The sequence below is a fragment of the Giraffa tippelskirchi genome, chromosome 10 (genome assembly GCF_054371585.1).
Source record: "Giraffa tippelskirchi isolate mGirTip1 chromosome 10, T2T-mGirTip1v1.2.pri, whole genome shotgun sequence".
In the NCBI taxonomy this organism is placed as follows: Eukaryota; Metazoa; Chordata; class Mammalia; order Artiodactyla; family Giraffidae; genus Giraffa; species Giraffa tippelskirchi.
The window spans coordinates 119,855,737-119,877,168 of NC_137284.1; the positions used below are offsets into that span (position 1 = coordinate 119,855,737).

Here is a 21,432-nt window from a genome sequence, read left to right on the forward strand (position 1 = left end):
AGTGGTGTTGGGCGGCTGGAGGTCAGCCTGCAGCACTGGCCTGTGAATGTGTGGTCAGCAGTCTGCAGAGATGAGAACACTCATTCGCTTGAGTGGAATGACGCTCAAAACATACAAGATGCTGGCATCCTGTGCTGACACCTCATCCACCAAACAGGCCGGTTTGGAAGGGTCCCCACGTGAGCCGATGATTTCCCGATCGTGATGAATGCCATCTTTTGTTTGCTTCCTTTGAGTTTAGAGGAGTCTTTGTTTCTCTAAATTTATTTTATCAGCTCATGTCATCCTCCATCTGGTGGACTGTTCTTGAATCTCAGCCTATAAAACTTATTCTGATGTGCCGCCAGTGGGTTTTTACTGCTCTCTTAATGCTGAGCCCCACAGGCCAGTGGTCTGGGAGCAGGCCCTGGCGTTGGTGACAGACACATGTGGGTCCTCAGTCATCAGTATACAGTTCTTGTACCGGTTGCAAACCTCTTAAGACAGTTTTGAAACTGAAGCAAAAATAATAATAGCTGTATTGTGCATGATATTGGGCTTCCTAGGTGGCTCTAGAGGGGAAGAACCTGCCTTCCCATGCAAGAGATGTCAGAGTCACGGGTTTGATTCCTGAGTGGGAAAGATCCCCTGGAGAAGGATATCATAACCCACTCCAGTATTCTTGCCTGGAGAAGCCCATGGACAGAGGAGCCTGGCAGGCTATGGTCCATAGGGTTGCAAAGAGTCTGAAATGACTTATCATGCACACACACACATACACACGTGCATGACATTGGACAAGTACCCCAAACTTGTCTTACAATATAGTTTTTAAGTTCCAAATACACTTGGTCATGAATGCATTTCCAAAACTCCATCATCTATCACAAATTTGCTCTGCCTCAGGGAGACAGACGTGGGTTGGTCTCAGCCCTGGAGTGAATTGGAGGCTGCTGACCCTCTGCCATGGCCTGCAGTGGGTGTGGGGTCTGGAATCCCTCTACAGACATGGCCACCACTTTGGCCTGTGTGTTGTTTTCTCTTCACCTCTCTGAATGGGGATAGGATGCCTCTGAGAACTGGGAATGACTTGAAAGAAAATGCATGTGGAGCCCTGGCCTGTAACAGCTGAGATGTTTCTTACTAGAAGCATGCGCCCGCATGCCCCTGGCAGTTTTTCCTTTCTTATAGAGGCGCTCCCTGCCCTGCAGGGACCACAGATTCCTAACATGGTGTGACGTGGGGTTGGTTGTCCTGGTGAAAACTCCGCATTCTGCTGGAAACACTTGGGGAGATTTTGGGTTATGAGACCTGAGAAGGGTGAAGATTTAATTCTGGCATCTGCCTGTCACCCTTTGTTACTGGCTGTGGTCCAGCTGGCTTGGTGCTTTTGGAACCTGGTGCCCCCAATTTAGTGCCTCCTTGACAGAGAGGGACACTGGACAAACCACCCTGATGAAGTAAAGAAGCTTTGTGTGTGGTTGAAATCCTGTCACGTGTTAGTATGTTTGCAAATGTATATTGCATAGCACACATATGCACCGTGGATGTATGTATTCACATATTCACGACTATGCTCAGGCCAAGGAATTTGTTGCTTTTTGAGCACTTATTACATGCTGTGCACTTGTATATGTGCCTGTGTAGAGAAAGAGCAAGTCTAAAAAACACAAAAGCCAGGGGAAATGAGAATTCCCTAGTCTGAAAAAAAGGAAAACCTTTTCAATGCTCTGGGGCCTGGTATGCTCTTGATGGACATCTTGGGGTGACTGTCACACGCCCTCAGGTCTCAGTGGGTCACACACTGGGACAGAGGGACCTAGTGATGTTGAAATTAGATTTCCTGGAGGAGCATGAGGTTGGACTGCTGTGAAGTCAGTGTGTAACTGAGGTCCTGGGGTTGACTTTTTGTGTTTGTCTTTAATTCCTTCTCGGCAAAGGCAGACCATTGAATTGGATCGTAGAACGCCCAGAGTAGTGCTTTCTCGGGTGCTGGCAGGCAGGTAATCCCTGGGAAAGCAGCAGGAGGGTGTCAGAGTGACCCTGAGGACTCCTGTCTGATGTACCATCATTTGGAGTCTTTCTAAGATCCCTCCTAGTTGTGTTTCACTAGGGCAGAGCCCGAGCTGAAGACCTGCGGGTCCTTGAAAGTCTTCCCTCCGTGGTCTCTGCCCTCCCCTTCTGTGTACATGGGAGAAGCCTGCACTGGTCTTAATGGCCCCCTTTCTCTGAAGCAGCTTCTTCGTAAGGCTTCTGAACTTCCTTCGCCATGTCATATGCTGAGTTTTAAGGGCGATCCAGCAGATGCCCCATTGTTGGGTGGAGCAGAGGACCTGGATTCCATTTCATTAAATTAATGCTGGGCGGCACAGAGCGCTGAGAGGTGACAGCACAGCCCCCCTAAGGACCTGTCAGGCCGATGGGCATGTCAGGGGCTGGCGGGAGGCTGGACGAGACCAACCAGGTGGTGCCTTCAGATGGCACATGCCCTGCTGGAGGCATAAGACGGGAGTGTTGAGGGGGACCCTCTGGGCCTCCCCTGTGCCCGTTCAGGTGCCTTAGCCACCAGATTGGCACCCTTGCCTCCCCTCACAGTTCTGTGCCCTTTCTTACATCCCAGACAGCTAAGCCTTTCTGAGTCTTCCTCTGTTGCCTCTCCCCGCCCTCCCGCCTTGCTCATCTCATGGCAGCTCAGGCCTCGCCCTCCGGCCTCACAGTTGCTGACCCCATCCCCACAGCGACATTTCACAGTTCCACAGTCACCTCTCTTGATGTGGCTGTGACCGTGCAGTGTGTCGGAGGGACAGCCAGCCTCGCCTCATCAGGTGAAGGAGATCTCCACTGTCCCTGGAACAGCCTTCCTGGCTCTCACCTCCCCTCATCAGGGTGAAGGGGGTCCCCACTGTCCCCGAAACAGCCTGCCCAGCTCTCATCTTCCCTGGAATATGCTTCCCAGTGGGGTCAGCAGGGTGGGGGGCCAGCCTGCAGGAAACAGGAGCCTGGATTGGGGTTATATCCTTCTCCCACTGTAGCTTCCAAACTATTGTCTGCCTGTGTTTCACTCATCAGTACATCCTGGCATCTAACACAGAGAAGGTTCTGGTTATGTGTTGTTTTCTAACAAGTTAGTAAATAAGTGAGTGAGTAGGGGAGAGGCGCCTTTTACTTAAAGGGAGCCAGGCACAAAGTTTGCTTCCAGGAGTGTGGAGGGAGGTGGTGGGGGCTGGCAGCACAGTGGCTGGCCTGACGTGTGCAGGGGAGGATTGGCATTGCCAACAGTGGAGAGTCTGTGTGTGCACTTGATCTGTGATTCCACTGGGAGTAAGTGGGTGACCCTGCGAGTGTGAGCACCTAGGGGTACCCCACCTTACACTGAGCCAGATCCTAGGTGCTGGGTGGGGACAGCAGAGTTGCAGAGGATGAGTTTCCTGAGTGTGACTTTGCATCAGAATCACTGCCACTTGCAGCACAGCCACATCACCTTAGTCCCCGTTGCCCCAGCTAAGCAGAAGAGAGAAAGGAAAAGGGCAGACAGATCTCTGGAAGGTTATCAAGTGTCCTAGATCCCCACCCGAGTTGTTGCAGATGCAGCAGCACAGACACAGCATCCTTCCCCTCCACCCAGCTGGTGGACCACCCCAGACTTAACAGGCCCACAGTGTCAGCTGGCCCCAAGGGAAGGACCCACCCTGGGGAGTGCCATCCCATCACTGCCCTTCCTGGGCCTGGCTGCCGACGGCCGCCTTCCTCTCTGTCCAGAGAGCTGTGGGCCACGGGAAAGGCCCATCCATCCGCTGGCTGGGCCTGCCCTGGGCTGTGCTCAGGCATTTCCTACAGATCCTGTGCAGGAGCTGCTGCCCTGCAGGCACATAAACAAGGCAGAGGAAGTGCCCTGCTCAGACCTTGGGGCGGAGGGTCCTTGGGATCTTCTTGATCTGTAACTTAGGGAGGTGACCCGAGGGTCACAGGTATGCCTGTCTCTCCTGACGAGAGGCGTGTACCTGTCAACTTTCACCAGGATGATGAGTGGGTCAGAGGGTCACGCCGGGGCTGGGCAGGTGTGACTCAGCCCAGGGTGGTTGGAGCGCGTTCTGGAAGCCTGCTTGCGTGTGCAGGCCCCTCGTCCCATTGTGATGTGTTGAAGGCAGTGCCAGTGCCAGCCCACAGCAAAAAAGGGGCCTCCCAAGAGTGATATGGGACCTTCTGTCTCAGGGAGGACTTTAGGGTAAGCGGCATTAGCACTAGGCTTTAACAGATGAGTTGGACCATGCCGGATCTGAAAGGCAGGAGAGGTGAGGCGTGAGTGCCCACTTCCCTCTGTGCTTGGTGGATATAAACCTGGTCAGGCAGGTATCTACTGCCTGGAGCTTCAGTCTCAAAGGCCACACACAGGACAGAGCCTCTCTACTGTGCTATATGGACTTGTTACTGTCAGATCTCAGGCCATGAGATATGGAGCGTGAACTTACCTGACTGAGGGGGATGATGTCCCAAGTCTTATAAGAGGGTGGGGGTCACCTGAAATGGGCTTTGAAGAGTATATAGGAGTTCACCAGATTACTGGGTAGTGGGGCTGGCCTTTCAGCTAGAGGGAAGAACATGAGCAGAGAAGAGGGAAGAAAGGGATAGAATGTGTTTAGGTCCACCAACAGCCTGTTGGTGGACTAAGCCACCATCCAGGTGAAACAGGCTAAGTGGTTGGAAATGAGACTGCAGACTGGGTGTGGTAGGGTGTGGGAGTGACTGTGGCCAGGAGGAAAACAAGAGGAAGGTCCCCCAGGCTTCCTTGGGCAGGGGATGGAGTGAAGGTCTTAGGGCTGGTGAATGGGGCGGATGAGAGGCAATGCCCTACCTAGGGGGAAGGGACAGGGGTGTGGAGCCTGGCTGGCGGGTAGGGTGCAAAGCTGACCAGGGACTCCAGTGGTTGCCAGAAGCTTCTGCTTTGTGAGCACTGGATCCCAGGGAAGCCGGTCTGCCTTTGGGGGAGGTGGCTCTTGAGGCTCAGTCGTGGACAGGAGGCTGCCCTTGGGGGTGCGGTTTGGGGTGTCTGTCTCCCCAGGGTCACCAGCCGCACGTGCACTAGCGGCTTGTCCCTTGAATAGTGCTGACTCTGGGGCTGCAGCTAAGCTATGGAGGGTTTCAGCGGGGAGTTTGCAAGAGATTAAAGGGAGGGAAAGGGAAAAAAAAGGGGAAAGAAATGAAAAGGAAGCAAACCGCGCAGTGGAGCGAGGCGGGGCCACTGCCGTCTGAGGCATTGAATGGGCAGGCCGCCCGACAGAGCCAGCGGCCGCCCAGCAAGCCCGGATTCTTTCCTCGGACGAGCTCTCCCTGCCGCCCTCTGAATGGGCCTCCTCAGAGGTGGCCGCCCCGCGTCCCGCCCCGACTCCCCCGGGACGCCGGAACCCAGAGTCGCCCTGCCCCGGTGGGTGGGGGACTCCGCTGGGGACAGTCCTGGGAGCACCTTCGCCTGGCCCCCCGACCTCCCTGGCTGTCTGTGGACTGACCGGCGCCCCGAGGTGCCCAGGTAAGTGCTGCGCTCAGTCCCTGCTCTCTACAGCCTCTGGCCACGTCTCCGCTGATGCTGAAACCTGAGCTCTGGGGCAGTGGGGGAGGGGAGGCATGGGAGTGGGAGGAGGTCGGATGCAGAGTCCCAGGGCCAGGAAGCAGGGAAGACAGGACTAGGGAGGAGAGTGACTCTTCCCAGAGTCCCCTGTCACTTGAGAACAGCCCTCAGGTCCGAAGGCTATGGGACAAAATGCCCCAGCCCCAGAGCCTGAAAGGCTCCTCCTTCTAGAAGAAAGCCATGCTTTGTCTTTGCCGAGACTCACTGGGGCAGAGGAAAGCCTGGTTTACAGATGTGCGGCTTTCCGGAGGAGCCGGGGCTGCTTCCCAGCACAGCACATTCTTTTGCTGCAACTGAGAAAGCCCGCCTGCCCAGTTCCAGGGCTGTCCTCCACCCCCAGAACCCCTGAGGGATCTCAGGCAGTCCAGAGGGCGGAGGGCCCCCGGGCTGCACCCAGGTGCTCCTGCTTCTTAGGAGAAGCAGTGCTTTTACGGAATGCAGACAGCGCGCCTGAAGAGCAAAATTGGGCTTTCAAATGAGTTTTACTGTTGTCTTGCCCACTGTTGGAGCAATCAGAGGGAAGATTTTAGAGTCCAAGACTGTAAAACAAGACACAGTCACTGAAATAACCTGTCTGCAATATTAGCAGAGCTTCTGGAGGGTAGAGTGTCTGGGTCCTTCCCTGTGTGGGTCCTTCCTGTGTCCTATCTCTGGAACCTCTGAGGTGAGCCAGGCAGCCCCGTGGGCCCAGGCTCTGAGGGCAGCATAGGCACGGGATATACTTGGATCAAGAGGTCACCCTGGGGCATCTGTGCCCGAGGACCCCTTAGTGTTCTGTGTCCTGCTGACCCTGGACTGACACAGCACTGTGTGTGTATATTAGCTGGAAGGATGGGGGTGATCGAGAGGAGAGAGGAACACTCCCTCTAAGAAAGGCAAGCCCAGATCAGTGAGTGGTCCCCCTCACTCTTGCCAGCCTAAAAGTCATATGTGTTCTCTCTTTGAGGACTGGGAGGATTTCCCGCAATTGAATGGATGATTATGTTGTTCAAATATCTCCTGTCATTTTAATACAGTATATACACAATAGTAGGTTTCCATGAATTCCATATGTATGACAATATATCGGAACTTATCTGGTTAGGATGGAAATATTTTTCTAACTCCAAAGGTAAATTTAAGAGCGTTTTGGTCCATTTATATCAGGAGAGTGAGGTCTTTCTCTCCTTCTGTTGGTGATGGTGGCTAGTGGGATCTAGGGAGCCGGCCTCAGATGGAGCCTCCTATGGACATTCTTTCTAAGTGGGAGTCAAGGTCCTAGGGCTGCAGGCGACTCCCAGAGGCCCTGAGCTTCCCCACATGAGCGGAACTCGCACAGCAGGCTCTCTGAGATAGTGTTATGCTGTATTTGGAGGAAAGAGGCAAATACTACAGGGTAGGGTTATTCTGTTACATTAAGGCTGCTGACTTGGAGATCTCCCTCGTGGGGAGCAAAGGAGTCTTGTGGAAAGAACATAGCTTCTCAGTCGTAGACATGAGGTGACTGCCTTTGAAAAAGTTCCTTAACCTCACCGTTTAGCATCTCTCTTTCCTCATCATAAGGCTAATAAGTCTGCACATGGAAACCTTTTTCTGAGGATAAATCAGATGACAGCTGTATATGGCTTAGCACAGTGCCTGACATGTAGTAGTAGGCACTCAGCAAAAAGCAGCTATTATTCTGATTTCTGAAATGTAGCTGTGTGAAATCATCAGGATTTTAAAACATCTTTGTGAGAAGTCGTCAACATTCAGATCTGCCCCTGTAGCCACCACAGCATTGCTCTGAAAGCATAAAGTGGGACTTCGGTTTGATGATCTGTGTAAGTTCTAGGCAAGCAGTTTACACATTACGAACTGTTAATTGACAGTCCTGACTGTTGCCTACTTTGTCTTTTCTCTCTTCTAACCTTCAGTTTCCCCTTCCTATATTTTAAGAAAGCAATAAAATAACGTCCAAAGGCATAACACTGCTCGGGTCAGGTGAGTTGGAATCAGGTGGGTTGGATGGTGATGGTGGTTTTGTGTGTGTGACTGAAAAGTGTTAAGTGCCCTGGAAGCTGATCTGCAGCTGTCAGTGGCACGTCCAGAGTTAGTTCTGAGTCCCAGTCCTACTCACTCTACAGAAGGCTCCCTGTGACAGTCTTTACTCCAGGCATTCTCTTGTGACTTAAAGGTAACAGAATCACAGTTTACAGAGGAGCTGGGGTCCAGAAGACCCCCTTTCACAGACTGCGCTCCTGTTTCCTCCTTCAGTGCCACCACTCACTTTATCCTGCAGATTTAAGAACACTGGACAAAGAATTCAGGGAACCAGTTCAGCTTCCAGTTCTCCCACTAAATACCAGGAAACTTTGGTCTGGGAAAGCATCCTCTGATATCTGATAGTACTTACTAGCCTCAAGGTGGGCACGTAGAAGGCTCAGTGGAAAAGGTGGGTGGGGACCAGCCACTCCAGGTAAATAAATGAAAACCAGGTAGGATTTTATAAACTCGGAATGAGAGACAACAGAATGAGTTGGAGGGACTGGGGTTAGGATATGATTAGGATTCAACTGGGTGGAGGACCCAGGCATGCATGGGATAGCTAGCTTTCCTGGGTGACTTGAGTGCACATAGAGGAGCTTCTAGAATGCCATGGGGCTCCTGGACAGCTCTGAGAAGGTGACAGAGCATAGTCTCCCCTAGGACAAGATTTGATCCCGGATGGTATGGGTCTCAGGGTCCCTGCCTGGTGTGTCTGTGGGTGGGAACAGACCTGATGTCACCCAGCTATCACCCTGCCTCAGAGCCAACGCTCTGAGGAGCTTCCATAATTTTCTGATTGTCCTGTAGGTTCCACCGCCTGTTCACTTTCTAATTCTTGGTGTGATGAGAGGGTTTTAGGATTTATCCTGGACTTTCTTGATATTATGTTGTGAGCTATCAGTTCTGTCTCATCTGGTCTTGTTTGAGGCAGTGCTCCTACCCAAGTGCAGTTCCAAGGCTGCGTGGATGTTTAGGTGTTTAGATGCACTTTCCAAAGACCTTGCTCACTCGAGGGAGGAGCTAGTGTGGCTCTCCTGCTCTGCCCTAACCTCTGCACTGGGGCCTGAGGCTGGGTCAGGGAGAAGGCCGCCTCACCCTGCACCCAGCTGACTCCGCCCTGGTGGGGAAGTCCGGGGCTACCTCCTCCTGTGAGGTGGGATTGTTACGGAAGGTCAGCCTTCCACTGGGCCTTGCTAAACCCATGGTGGAGTGGAGTCCTGTGGGTGTTTGGTAGGAATAGGGCCGGCTGGTGTTGCGGAAAAGATTTTCTACTATTAGTCCACTCATTTTCCTTTGGTCAGTTTTGGTTCTTTGGTTAGATGAGCAGGCTTTTCTGGAGCTGTTTTTGCTGACAGTTCTGGGATCTACCTGAAGCAATAAGGAAGTCAGGAAACTCAGCCTGGATGGTGTCCTTCCTCACCTCCCCTCCACTCCCCGCCCCAAAGTGTTCAGGTCCTTCTTTCCATCTGTCAGCGTTCCCTGTATGAGTGGTTGTGTGATGTCTGGGACTGTAGTTGTAAACACAAGGACCAGAGAGAAGTGGGGTTACTCCATCTTGGCCAGAACCACAAGTTCCCAACATTATTATTTTCAGCACTGCTAATTCAGTAAACACTCACTGCACAAACACCCCCATGTGCTGGGTAACTGTAGACACCAAGGTGGAGCAGGCACAAGACCCATGGCAGGAACTTCACTGGCTGGTTGGAGAAGGGATGCATAGGAACCTGAAATATCCACCGAAGGACAAGAGATACATAACAAAGTTAGTGAGGAAGAGGGATTTGGTAGAAGGCTTTCCAGCAATCACATCCTTGGGTAGAGTGTGAAGCCGTTAGCTTGAGACAGAGTCCTGTTTCCTAGAGCAGATGGGGTTGAGGTAGCAGGTGGGCAGAGTTTTATAATAAAAAGATAAAAACAGAATGCCGGTTGCCACCCAACTGCTGAGAGGGAAGAAGGGGAGGCTCAATCCCAAGGCCATAGGCCCAGAAATCTCCTGAGCGGGAAGTGGCTCCAAGGTCATCTGGTGGGGGGACCAAGACCCCTGGTGATCACCTCCCCAGAGCACACCCCAGCCCTTTGGAAGGGGCACCGTCGACTCACGTTCCAGCAGAGTCAGGGGCAGCATGGACCCGATTTCGCCAGGCCATGGAGACCCCCTGGCCCCTGTGTACCCACTCCTCAACGCTGCCACCTCTGGGAGACACCCTTGTCCTTGTGGGGAGACACCAGGCCCACTCTGGGAATGAGAGATGATCTCGTGCACGTAACCCAAGGCAAATGGATTGTCAGACCGCCATCCTTTTCTCTCTACCACAGAAAGAGGAAACCGTGTGTTCCTGGAGTAAGTGAGAGCAGGCCCTAGGCCTCAGCTTCCTGGGTCTGCCCAGGACTTCATACCCCTGGGGTTTGTTTTGAGGGCCAGGGAAGCCCGTTAGATACCACACAGGTAATAATTATTGGTAGTGTGTTGATAATTTATGAAGAAAGCTTGCCTTTTCTGCTCACATGGTGAAAATCCAACTTAAATTATACCGCAGCGCCTGGTACTGCAGCGAGCCACCTGTGTTCACTCGGGACTTCTGCCCAAGCTGGTGCGACCTAATGAGGGTTCATGGTGCTGCGCTCGGTCTGTCATCAGGGTGGTTTAGAAGGATCAGGTGAGATACGGCTGCCTGATTCAGAGTCCTGGTTTTAGACCCTGAGCAGTGATAATCTCTGGAAAACAGCAGACTTCAGGCTTCTGAAATTTGGGGAGAAATTGGCCACCTAGGGCCCCAGTTACCATGTGGGCGTGGGGCTAAACCAATGTGGGTCTCCAGGTCCTGCAGGGGTTCTGAGAGGTAAAGTTCCTATGAGGATATCTTAGAGTTGTGTCCTTAAATCCTACACAGGAAATAGGGCTTGCCGGTCACAACCAGACATTCTCTGACTCTATCGGAGGGTTTTAAGCCCTGGCCCTCTGTTGGAATATGATTTTGAATCTCCATGGTACAGTCCTGATGAGAGGATGCTCTCACTGCAGATGAAGGCACCTCAGGGCTCCTATGTCAGCAGTCTTCACCAGGTTGATAGCTTTTTCTGGAGAGGATCCAGGACAAAGTTTAGTATGAATGGTGATGGTTTAGTTGCTAAGTTGTGTCCGACTCTTGCAACCTCATGGACTGTAGCCCACCAGGCTCCTCTGTCCATGAGATTTCCTAAGCAAGAATACTGGAGTGGATTGCCATTTCCTTCTCCAGTGGATCTTCCCAACCCAGGGATCGAACCTGGGTCTCCTGTGTTGGAGGTGGTCTTCTGCGTTGCAGGCAGATTGTTTTACCGACTGAGTCACCAGGAAAGACCTTACTTAGCGTGAATCCCACACCTAGTTTCCAAAGGAGAGCCCCTGGGGCTTCTGCCTGAAGGAAGGAAGCAGTTTTTCTGAGCATCTAAGACTTCTAACCCAACAGGGAGTCATGGGTGCAGCATCTTCACCAATATAGATGGGGCCTCATCTCTGCCCTCTGCTGACAGCTCACCTGTTCCTGGGTAAATCTAGTGGCTTGTTAGGGTGACTCCCCTCTCTGTCATCCTCACCACCCCCTTCCTCTGCAAGTGAGTTATACAGATTCTCCCTGTGCTTGGAAAACACTTTCTCTGGATTTTTTTTTTTTTTTTTTGGCTCAGCTCAAGGAAGGCCTCTCTGTTTCAATGCCTCTTTTCTTCTCTCTGGCGCCATCTCTCCCCATAGCCTGACAGCTGCTGTAAACATTCTTGTCTACCTGGATTCCTGCTGGATTGGAAGTAACTTTTTTTTTTTTTTTAATAGAATCTTATTTATTTATTTAATTTTTCAATTTTTGACTGTGCTGGATCTTTGTTGCTGCACACTGGCTTTCTCTAGTTGTGGCTAGCAAGGGCTACTCTCTAGTTATGGCACGTGGGCTTCCTCGTTGAAAGCTTCTCTTGTTGGGGAGCATGGGCTCTAGGGTGCATGGGCTCAGTAGTTGTGGTGCATGGGCTTAGTTGCCCCACAGCATGTGGAGTCTTCCTGGACCAGGGATTGAACCTGTGTTCCTTGCATTGGCAAGTAAATTCTTAAACCACTGGAAGTAGCTGTGAGGCAAGGATCTTGTATCACTGAGGCTGATTTCTGTTGCAAGTATCCAGTCCCAGCTCAAATGTGAGTAAAGGAACACGAAAGGAGGATGTGTGATTATTCACAGGAGCCAAAAGGTGGGAGCAACCCAAGTGTCCCTCCATGGGCAAAGGATAAACATCATGGTTCATCCATACAATGGAATGTTATTCAGCCTTGAAAAGAAAGGAAATTCTTATACACGCTACCACATGGATGCACCTTTAAGACACAGCCAGACACAAAAGTACACATACTGTGTGATTTCACTTACGTGAAGTACTTATAGAAGTCAGACTTATAGAGACAGAAAGTATGAAGGCAGGTGCCAGGATAGGGGGAGGAGGGGATGCAGAGGTAGTGTTTAATGGGGACAGAGTTTCAGTTTAGCAATATGACAAGAGTTCTGGAGATGGGTGGTAATGACGGTGGCACATGTGAATTGTACCTAATGCCTCTAAACTGCGCACTTAAAACTGGTAAACCGTGTTATGTCTATTTCACCTCAATATATTTTTTTAATGGAAATACAAGTGAGTCACAGACAGCAGTTCTGGCCTCAGGTTTGGTGTCTTGAAGCCTCATTCCTCATTTCTCAGTTCTTGAGGAGACTCCCTCATCCTCAGGCTCTGGGAGTGGGGATCTCTGGTATCCCCAGGACCTTCAGCCACAGTGCTGTTAAAGTCTAGCAGGAAGGAGGAAGTTTGTTTTCCTGAGAGCTTACGCCAAAGCCCATTTTTGAAAGATGCTCATTCTTTACAGGTTGCTAAGAGTCCTCGTTAGTCACTTGAGAAACTGGCCTTGCTTAGTGCATCATCAGAGTAGAAACTGCTGGGAAAGACTCATTGTGAAGAAAAAACTGTTTCCAGCATTGCCACATTAGTATTCCCTGCACAGCACCAATGAAATAGGGGCAAATGTGTTTTCTTTCCAGCATGTTTGACTCAAAACCTCTGAATAGAAACAAGACATCTTCAAAGAATAAGAAGAAACAAGATCCCGATTGTAATGAGCTGTTTTATCTGCATTTTCTGATTCTTCTGTGTTATTGAGTAGAAGGAAAACTGTGGGAATAATTCCAGTTTGGATGAGATCTTCGTGGAAGGTTCTCCCATCTGTTAGCAGACAGGGGCCCTGACTGCAGTGGTGGTTGGGGCACTTCAGCTCTGTTGGAAGCATGAGAATGTTGATGCTTCTAGAAGAGAGACATTTCATTTGTGGGAGAGCGCTCCTAGTACTTACTGGAAATGGTGACCTTAACCCATAGAACACATTCAATATGATGTGATTCTGACATAAAGATTTACAAAAGAAAAAAGACTCAGGATCTAGAAAGTATGTGTTTATCCATGTGGGCGCTGTTGATCACTTCCTTCTGTGTTTGTAGAGTATTTATGAGGCTAGAGATGCAAGACTTTGATTTTTGACAAAAAAAAAGAAAAACCTTCTACGCAGTGTTGTGTTTTTACTTTTCCGGGGTTTTTCTCTATTTGACTGTCATTATATCTAGCTGTCCACTCATCTTTCCCTTGCTCTCAGGAAGACTGGTTAAATGGTCTATTGTTCATAGACAAATATAAGAGAAAAACGACAAGATAAGGGCTCCCTTTAAAAGTTACTGCTATTGAACTTCCCATACAATCTTGCATTTAAAGATAATATTTTTAAGTTTAGAGCTAGACAACAGAAAAAGGACTATTTTACCTATAAAATGTTTTCTGTAAACCTTATGGTAACCATAAAGCAAAAATCAAGAGCTGAGACTTGAAACATGAAAAAGGGCATGTATTCTTAGTTGTGTCCTACTCTTTGTGACCCCATAGACTGTAGCCCACCAGGCTCCTCTATCCATAGAATTCTGCAGGCAAGAATACTGGAGTGGGTTACCATTTCCTCCTCCAAGATATCTTCCCAACCCAGGGATTGAACCCATGTCTCTTGTGTCTCCTGCATTGGCAGGCAGCTTCTTTACCACTGAGCCACCTGGGACTGAGTAAATCACCACAGATGGAAACCACCAGTTTATAGAGGGAAACAAAAGCAGAAGGAAAAGAAACAATGGAGAAGTAAATCTAGAGCTAAAGAGACCCGAGAAATCATCCTCTTTGATCCTAATTGATGGCATTCTGTGGATGAAGAACCTGAGGTCCCAGAGGTTGAGAGTGTATTCAGTGGCCCATGACTCATGGCAGAACCCAGACTAGAACTTGGGGGTCTCTGCTCTCCTTCCCTTAGCAGCCCCAGTTTCAAACCCAGAAGTAGAGTGAAAGAAAAGAAAGATTTGTTCATGTTTTATTTTTGCAGAACTCTAAAATGTTAGGGAAGGGAACTTCCTGATTAACTACATCATCCCAGGAAGAAGGGACAGGGGGATGGAGATAGATAGATGATAGATATGAAAGACAGATATTAAAGTTCATAAAAAAGATTTAATGGCAATTTTGTACTTATTCAGTTCAGTTGCTCAGTCGTGTCCGACTCTCTGTGACCCTATGAACTGCAGCACACCAGGCCTCCCTGTTCATCACCAACTCCTGGAGTCCACCCAAACCCATGTCCATTGAGTCAGTGATGCCATCCAGCCATCTCATCCTCTATCATCCCCTTTCCTCCTGCCCTCAATCTTTCCCAGCATCAGGGTCTTTTCAAATGAGTCAGCTCTTCACATGAGGTGGCCAAAGTATTGGAGTTTCAGCTTCAACATCAGTCCTTCCAATGAACACCCAGGACTGATCTCCTTTAGGATGGACTGGCTGGATCTCCTTGCAGTCCAAGGAACTCTCAAGAGTCTTCTCCAACACCACAGTTCAAAAGCATCAATTCTTCGGCTCTCAGCTTTCTTTATAGTCCAACTCTCACATTTGTACATGACCACTGGAAAAACCATAGCCTTGACTAGATGGACCTTTGTTGACAAAGTAATGTCTCTGCTTTTTAATATGCTGTTTAGGTTGGTCATAACTTTCCTTCCAAGGAATAAGTGTCTTTTAATTTCATGGCTGCAGTCACTATCTGCAGTGATTTTGGAGCCCAGAAAAAAGTCAGCCACTGTTTCCACTGTTTGCCCATCTGTTTGCCATGAAGTGATGGCACCAGATGCCGTGTTCTTAGTTTTCTGAATGTTGAGCTTCAAGGCAACTTATTCACTCTCCTCTTTCACTTTCATCAAGAGGCACTTTAGTTCTTCTTCACTTTGTGCCATAAGGGTGGTGTCATCTGCATATCAGAGGTTATTGATATTTCTCCCGGCCATCGTGATTCCAGCTTGTGCTTCCTTCAGCCCAGCGTTTCTCATGATGTACTCTGCATATAAGTTAAATAAGCAGGGTGTTTAGGAGTAAGTAATATATGAGTGAATAATTTTTTATACATTTTATGATTTTTTTTATGTAACTGGGAAGACAGGAAATGTTGATTTTCTTTTCTGTAATGTCATGTGCATTAGTCAGTAGTGGTGCCTGCACCCAAGAGAACAGTCGTACGGGGATGAACCTTGCTGTTTGGGCCCCTCCTTTACCTTTGATGCCTGGCCATTCCCTCCTGTGAAGGCCTCAGCCTCTGGGTCAGATGGCACCAGGCTCTGGAGGACAGTGAGCTGAGAGTAGCATAGGTTCCCTTTCTTCTTGTTAACTTACACCATGTGATGTAAATAGTGGTGACCAGAGAGCAGATGTTCCCCAGCTTCCCACATAACCTCCTGCAGTCGCCCGAATGAGAGCATAAAAATAGACCTTTTGGGAAAGAGCCTGTGACCCTCTCTCACCCTGTTCTGGGTAAAGGAAGTGCAGGAAGGGGAAGCAGAGGGGAGAGGACACCGGACATCCCGGGAGCCCATAGGGAGAAGCAGGCGCCCTCCTCTCAGCCCTCAGCGCAGGACCATCTGCTAGAGAAAACCAGGAAGTGAGGGGGTTGATTTCCAAACACTGAAGGCATTATGTGGGCTCCTTTGGGTGTCAGTAAGGAAGAGAAAATGCGGGAATGTGGTGAGAAGGAACAGACCTGCAACTTTGCCAGGAGGATGACCTAAAAGAGCCCAGATCAACTTGGGCACCAGAGCTCTGATGTGCAGGGAGTGTCCAGCAGTGTCTATGTAGGCCTTAGTTCCCCTGCAACTGTGGACACACCCTAATGACAGCTGTGGCCCTGGAAGTCTCACTATCCGGGACCCCTTATATAGTGGGTTTAGGACAAACGGATATGCTGTCTGTGGTGTCCAGAGTGGAAAAAAGGCAGCCGGGACCAACGCCTGTAGAACTGCCCTCATCTCGAAACTCTCATCTGTTCCCATGGCTGTCACTGCACTCCTGAGCCTCCTTCTGGGTCCAGAGCTGAGAAGATAGAGCCCTGACCCCCAGTACCCAATAGGCAGCAAGGCCCATGGACGGTTCTCCTTTCAGAAATTTCACGTATTGTTCAACTGTGAAGGGCAAATGTGCAAGTTGAACAAAAACCGGTCAGGACACGTCCTTCCTGCTCTCGGGGCATGCACACTTTGAGAAATGAGGCAAATTTTTGCAGAAGGGTCTGCAGGCTTGACTCATGCAACTGGTGTCTCCGTCTGTACTTGAATTCAGGTTTCAGGGTCCTTCTCTAGCCGTGTGGGTCCCCTCCTCTTATGTCTCTAGATTCCCAGTGGGGCTAGGTGGCAGTGCCCCACTACTTGGAGAATGAAGAGTGTGCCCTTACCTCCCACGAGGCCCCACTTGTAGTACCCTTTGCATCTCTGAGCACACGGAGGGATCAGGAAGCCAGGACTTCCACTCCAAGGTGCTGGGCCACCCCCTTAGGGGTTAAATCCTGTTGCCCTGGCAGGGGCTGATCTGAGCAGAAGGCACCAAACCCGGCCACGTGCCCCAGAGCTGGCTCTAGCTGCGTTAGGAACAAAGCCACTTTCATGGGAAGCACTGTGCTTGTTGTTTTCTGAAACAGGCAGCGTGATAACAGCACAAAGTGGGATCTCATTTTCCTTTGGCTTCTTCTCCTTTGGTGGGACTCCTGTGCACCACGTGAGGGTGGTGTAGGATTCCTGAGGTAGCTGGGATTCCTGTGGCCCCTGCTCGCTGACACGCAGCCCCTGTCACTGCATGGGGACCACTGAGCGCAACCTCGGTAACAGAGAAACTGACCCTGTAAGTAGGTACTGTGTGCATGCTCGCACCATTCATTCATGGCCCATGACATACTCAAGCAGCCCTGAAGCAGGTGGGCTAGACTTAATGGATAAACTGTTTTTCTTTTCTTTTTAAAAATTTTTTATTTATTTATTTTTGACTGAGCTGGGTCTTCACTGCTGCATGCAGGCTTTCTCTGTTTGCAGCAAGTGGGGGCTACTCTCTAGTTGGAGCACTTTAGCTCTAGGGCATGTGAACTTAGCAATTGTAGCACACAGGCTTGGCTTCCCAGTGGCCTGTGGAATCTTCCTGGACCAGGGATCGAACCCATGTCCCCTGCATTGGCAGGTGGATTCTTAACCACTGGACCACCAGGGAAGTCCCAAACCATTTTTCTGATCCTTGACATGCTAGATCTGTGCTGCTCCTTGACGTGGGACTGTAGGGCTGATGGGCACAGCGTCCCCTCACTTCTCGCCAGTCTCCTGAACCATATCTGCATCCTTTCTCCTGCCCTGTACTTTTCCCTCTGCACCTCTGCTAACTCATTCATAGCATGACTGACCTGAAGCTCCCACCAGCTGCCAGTTCAATGGAGGGGCCAGCAGTGAACAGTGGAGGCTTCTCTTACCCTGTGAGCACGGAGCCCACGGATGGTGCCCAGTGCACCATTATACACATACCCTTTGATCTATCAGAATCCCACCAGCCTTCCAAGATACTGTCAGATACCCCTTCCTCCATAAATCGAACTCTCTCTCTAGATAGAAACATTACCTCTTGCAGGTCTTTCTGGAGCTCACAGGCTGCAACTCACATGCTCCCTGATGCAATGCTGATTTGAGTGCTAAGAACTAGCTGGTGCTCAGCAAATACATTTCTGTAGTAGAAAATGAACACAGGCTGATGTAACTGAAGATGTAATTTTATCATCAGGAAGAGAAGTGTGGGTGCAGAGGACTATCTGAAACACCATGCATCTTTGCTTTTCTGTCCCACTTCAATCAAAAATATTGAAGGATGGGCTTTGGAGACCATCTTCTTGGTTAATTAATTCAACAAACATTTATTTTAGAACATGTGCTGTAGGATGTTGTGCTGGCATGAGGGGCAGTTAAACAGCATAAGTAGGATGACTGCATCTGCTCTAGGAATTTACAGTTGAGTCATAGCAGGGGACCTCACACTACCCCTGTGTGTGACATTGACATTAGCACACCCAGCTCTGAGTGATCATGGAGCATTTGCAGCTGGGTGTGGGAGGCAGCGTCCATCCAGGGGCTTACAGTGTATTTTGTACCAATAGATCAGTAACACCCAACTTTTCTGTAATCAAAAGTTTACTAAAGGTTTAAAAGAATTAACACAGAATTTGGACACCACTGTCCTCCCAAAATGGGACAAGTGCTCTAAGTTTGTCATTGATTTTCAAAAGTTTTACTATTAAGTGAATAAGTGTAGTTGTCTTTTTATTTATCCTGCTTAGATTTCTTTTGTCTGTTTTGGGAAATTCTCAGTGAATATATTTCCCAGTATTGATTCTGCCTCATTGAATTTCTCCACCCCTTCGTAAACTCAATTATACGTGTTAAGAGTTTTTCATCATGTCTCACTCTTTTCTGTATTTTCTCCTCTTTTCTGTATTTTCCATCCTTTTCCTCTCATGGCTTCAGGCTGGATATTTTCCTCTGGACCAGTCATCATTTCTGCTGTCTATAGTCTGCTGATACAATCATTGGCCTAAGGCTTAATTGTATTAATGGTGTTTTTAAGTTTTAGGTTTTCTGTTTGATTATTCTTAATGGACTCCAGGTCTCTGGTGAAATTCTCTCTTGTCTTATATTTTCTGAAACATTTTCAGTTTGGTGCTGAGTTGCTTAGTCAGTCAGTCGTGTCAGACTCTTAGTGACTTCATAGACTGTAGCCCACAAGGCTCCTCTGTCCATGGGGTTCTCTAGGCAAGAATTCTGGAGTGGGTTGCCATTTCCTCCTCCAGGGGATCTTCCCAACCCAGGGATTGAACCTGCATCTCTGGCATCTCTTGCATTGGCAAGTAAATTCTTTACCACTAAGCCACTGCAGCTTCCTGTTTAAAATCTGTGCCTTTTCTTTTCCCCAATTTTTTGTTTTGTTTTTTATGTTTTTGTTTTGTTACCCGGAATGCCTAATCAGTTTTTTAAATAAATATTTTATATTGAGTCCAAAAATTATAGATAAATTGATAGATGGATAGATATATCTTACAAGGTTGGATAAATTGATGGCTGAATGGATGAGTGGATGGATGGATAGATAGGTGGATGGACTATGATGGATAGAGCTGAGTAACATGAGTAATATGAAATTTTTTCAGCTTTATTATTTTCTGATCAATCCTCCCTTGTTTTCAGGCAGAAAGCAAAATAACTTGTATTTCTCACAGTGTTATTTTATTATTATTTATTGACCCTGGTAAATTTGTCTAGTTCTCAAAAATTAATTTTTAAAAATATTTTGCATATTTTTAAAAATACCCAGAAATAGTAGTGACGCTAGACTGTAATCAGGGTGGACATCTGGTCAGTGGAACATGTGAAGTTGCCTGGGGTTTGTGGGTGTCAGGCAGGCTTTCCTGGTGTTCGGCTTTTCATCCCCCCTTGACAGGAGTCAGGCCAGGTGGTCTCTGCACCCGCTGGGGGTGAAGACACTGCAGGCAGGGCTGTGCTAGTGGAGGAAAGTGTTAGCCGAAAGCACATGACTCATCAGTTGCCCACCCACCCCATAACCGCTGGTTTGCACTTTCTTTGGTTTGCATGGAGGCCTTGCTGTTTCTAGAGTGAGAAATGGTTTATCTCATCGGAACGGTAAGTGTATCAGAGTAAACTGGTTCTCAGCTTACTCACTGATGATACTCATGAGTATGTGTTGACAGCTGCAGGGACCGGCCAGCTATTTCTCCTTTGGAAATGTGCTAGGAAAGAGGACGCTGCACTTGATGGAGTCAGGTCACCTCCTTCTGCAGCAGAAAGCTTCACCAATGGCACTGCTGCTTACAGTCTGCTCATGTTTCCTTGCTCCAGAACCCCGAGGCTGCCCTGAGATTCTCAGTCATTCTGTGGGGATGTCAGAGAGCCCTGTTGGACCCAAACCCACGATGCTCCGGGCCGACATGCCCACGGCACCCTCCTTCCAGCGGGCATTCACGTCGTCCTGCACCATTTCCGGCAATAGCCCCAGCCAGCGGAGAGGGAGGTAAGGTGGTCATTGAACCAAACACAGGCTGCTCTTACAGACCCCAACCTGAACACCACAGAGGGAAGAGGGGGCAGGGGTCTCGTCCTCCACATGACACTGGGCTGCCTTGTGCACTGACAGCCATCGCTCTTCAAAAATGCAGTCAAAAGAAAAACTCCTGCGTCCACCTTCACTTTTAGCAGGTGGGGTGCTCAAGGAACACACTGCTCTTAGAGTCTGGGCACAGCTGCCAGTTAAGGACTGTGAAGGCATTGTCTGAGCTGAGGCTGGAAAAGAGGGTGCAGTGGTCAGGCTAGGAGGGGGCCTGCCCAGGGCTGCAGGTTGGGGGTGTTGAAGGCAGGCAAGATGCACTGCTCTCAGGGGAAAAAAAGGAATTTGTGCTAGTGTTGGGGAAAGTCTGGGGTGTAGGGGGGCATGGACAAAGAGAAATGTCCTGTTACTGCTTCACAAAGGACTGCCATTGTACAAATTCACATGCTCAGGGTAGGAATCATTTCTTAGTGTTTTACTTGTGGACACATTGCTCTGCAGTTACCATCCTGAATCCTGCCTCATTTCTCTACAAAAAAAGGGGCACGTTGCATATCAGGACTTAACATCACACACACAGCAAATACGTGTTTGCTAGTGAGATATATGGGCTTCCCTGGTGGCTCAGACGGTAAAGCATCTGCCTGCAACGTGGCAGACCCAGGTTCGATCCCTGGGCTGAGAATATCCCCTGGAGAAGGAAATGGCAACCCCCTCCAGTACTCTTGCCTGGAAAATTCCATGGACAGAGGAGTGTTGTAGGCTACAGTCCATGGGGTCTCAAAGAGTCAGACACGACTGAGCCACTTTACTTCACTTCAATGAGATATACATGTTACTTGTCTTTCTATATTTCTAAATTTAGTTTCTAATATTCTTTTTTTATAATTAAGTTTATTCACTTTTAACTGAAGGATAATTGCTTTGCAATATTGTGTTGGTTTCTGCCAAACATCAGCATGAATCAGCCATAGATATACCTATGTCCCCTCCTTCTTGAACCACCTCCAATATTCTTACTGTTGGAATTTCCCATTTCTGATATGGTAATCTCTTGTGTTCTTACTGGTATCCTTAATCAGTTGGTGGTCCTGCAAGCACTTATTGAAAATCTACTGTGTGAGGACCAATGTTGGGCATGGGGAAGAAGAAAACAAGCAGAGGGGGTTTAAGCAGATACATGGTTGGTGTCTGTGTGGTGGGACCAGAGGAAGGACACCGCTAATCCCTGTGCTCACATGGACATGGGCAGGGAGGGCTTCAAAGTCAGGACGCAGTGGAGCTGCAGCTTGAACTGAAGAGAAGAGGGGACTTTGCCAGGTCAGAGT

The 21,432-nt window shown here is 49.1% G+C and overlaps 1 protein-coding gene across 23 annotated transcripts in view; it reads left to right on the forward strand.

Moving 5' to 3' along the window:
- The window catches only part of TNS3 (tensin 3), a 220,368-nt gene that overhangs the window by 177,006 nt on the left and 21,930 nt on the right, over positions 1–21,432 (forward strand). For all 23 annotated transcript variants that reach the window (XM_081536801.1, XM_081536800.1, XM_081536793.1 and 20 more), the window contains one exon: positions 19,900–20,071. In XM_081536801.1, coding sequence (XP_081392927.1) covers positions 19,900–20,071 — 172 coding nt within the window. The remainder of the gene's footprint in view (positions 1–19,899; positions 20,072–21,432) is intronic.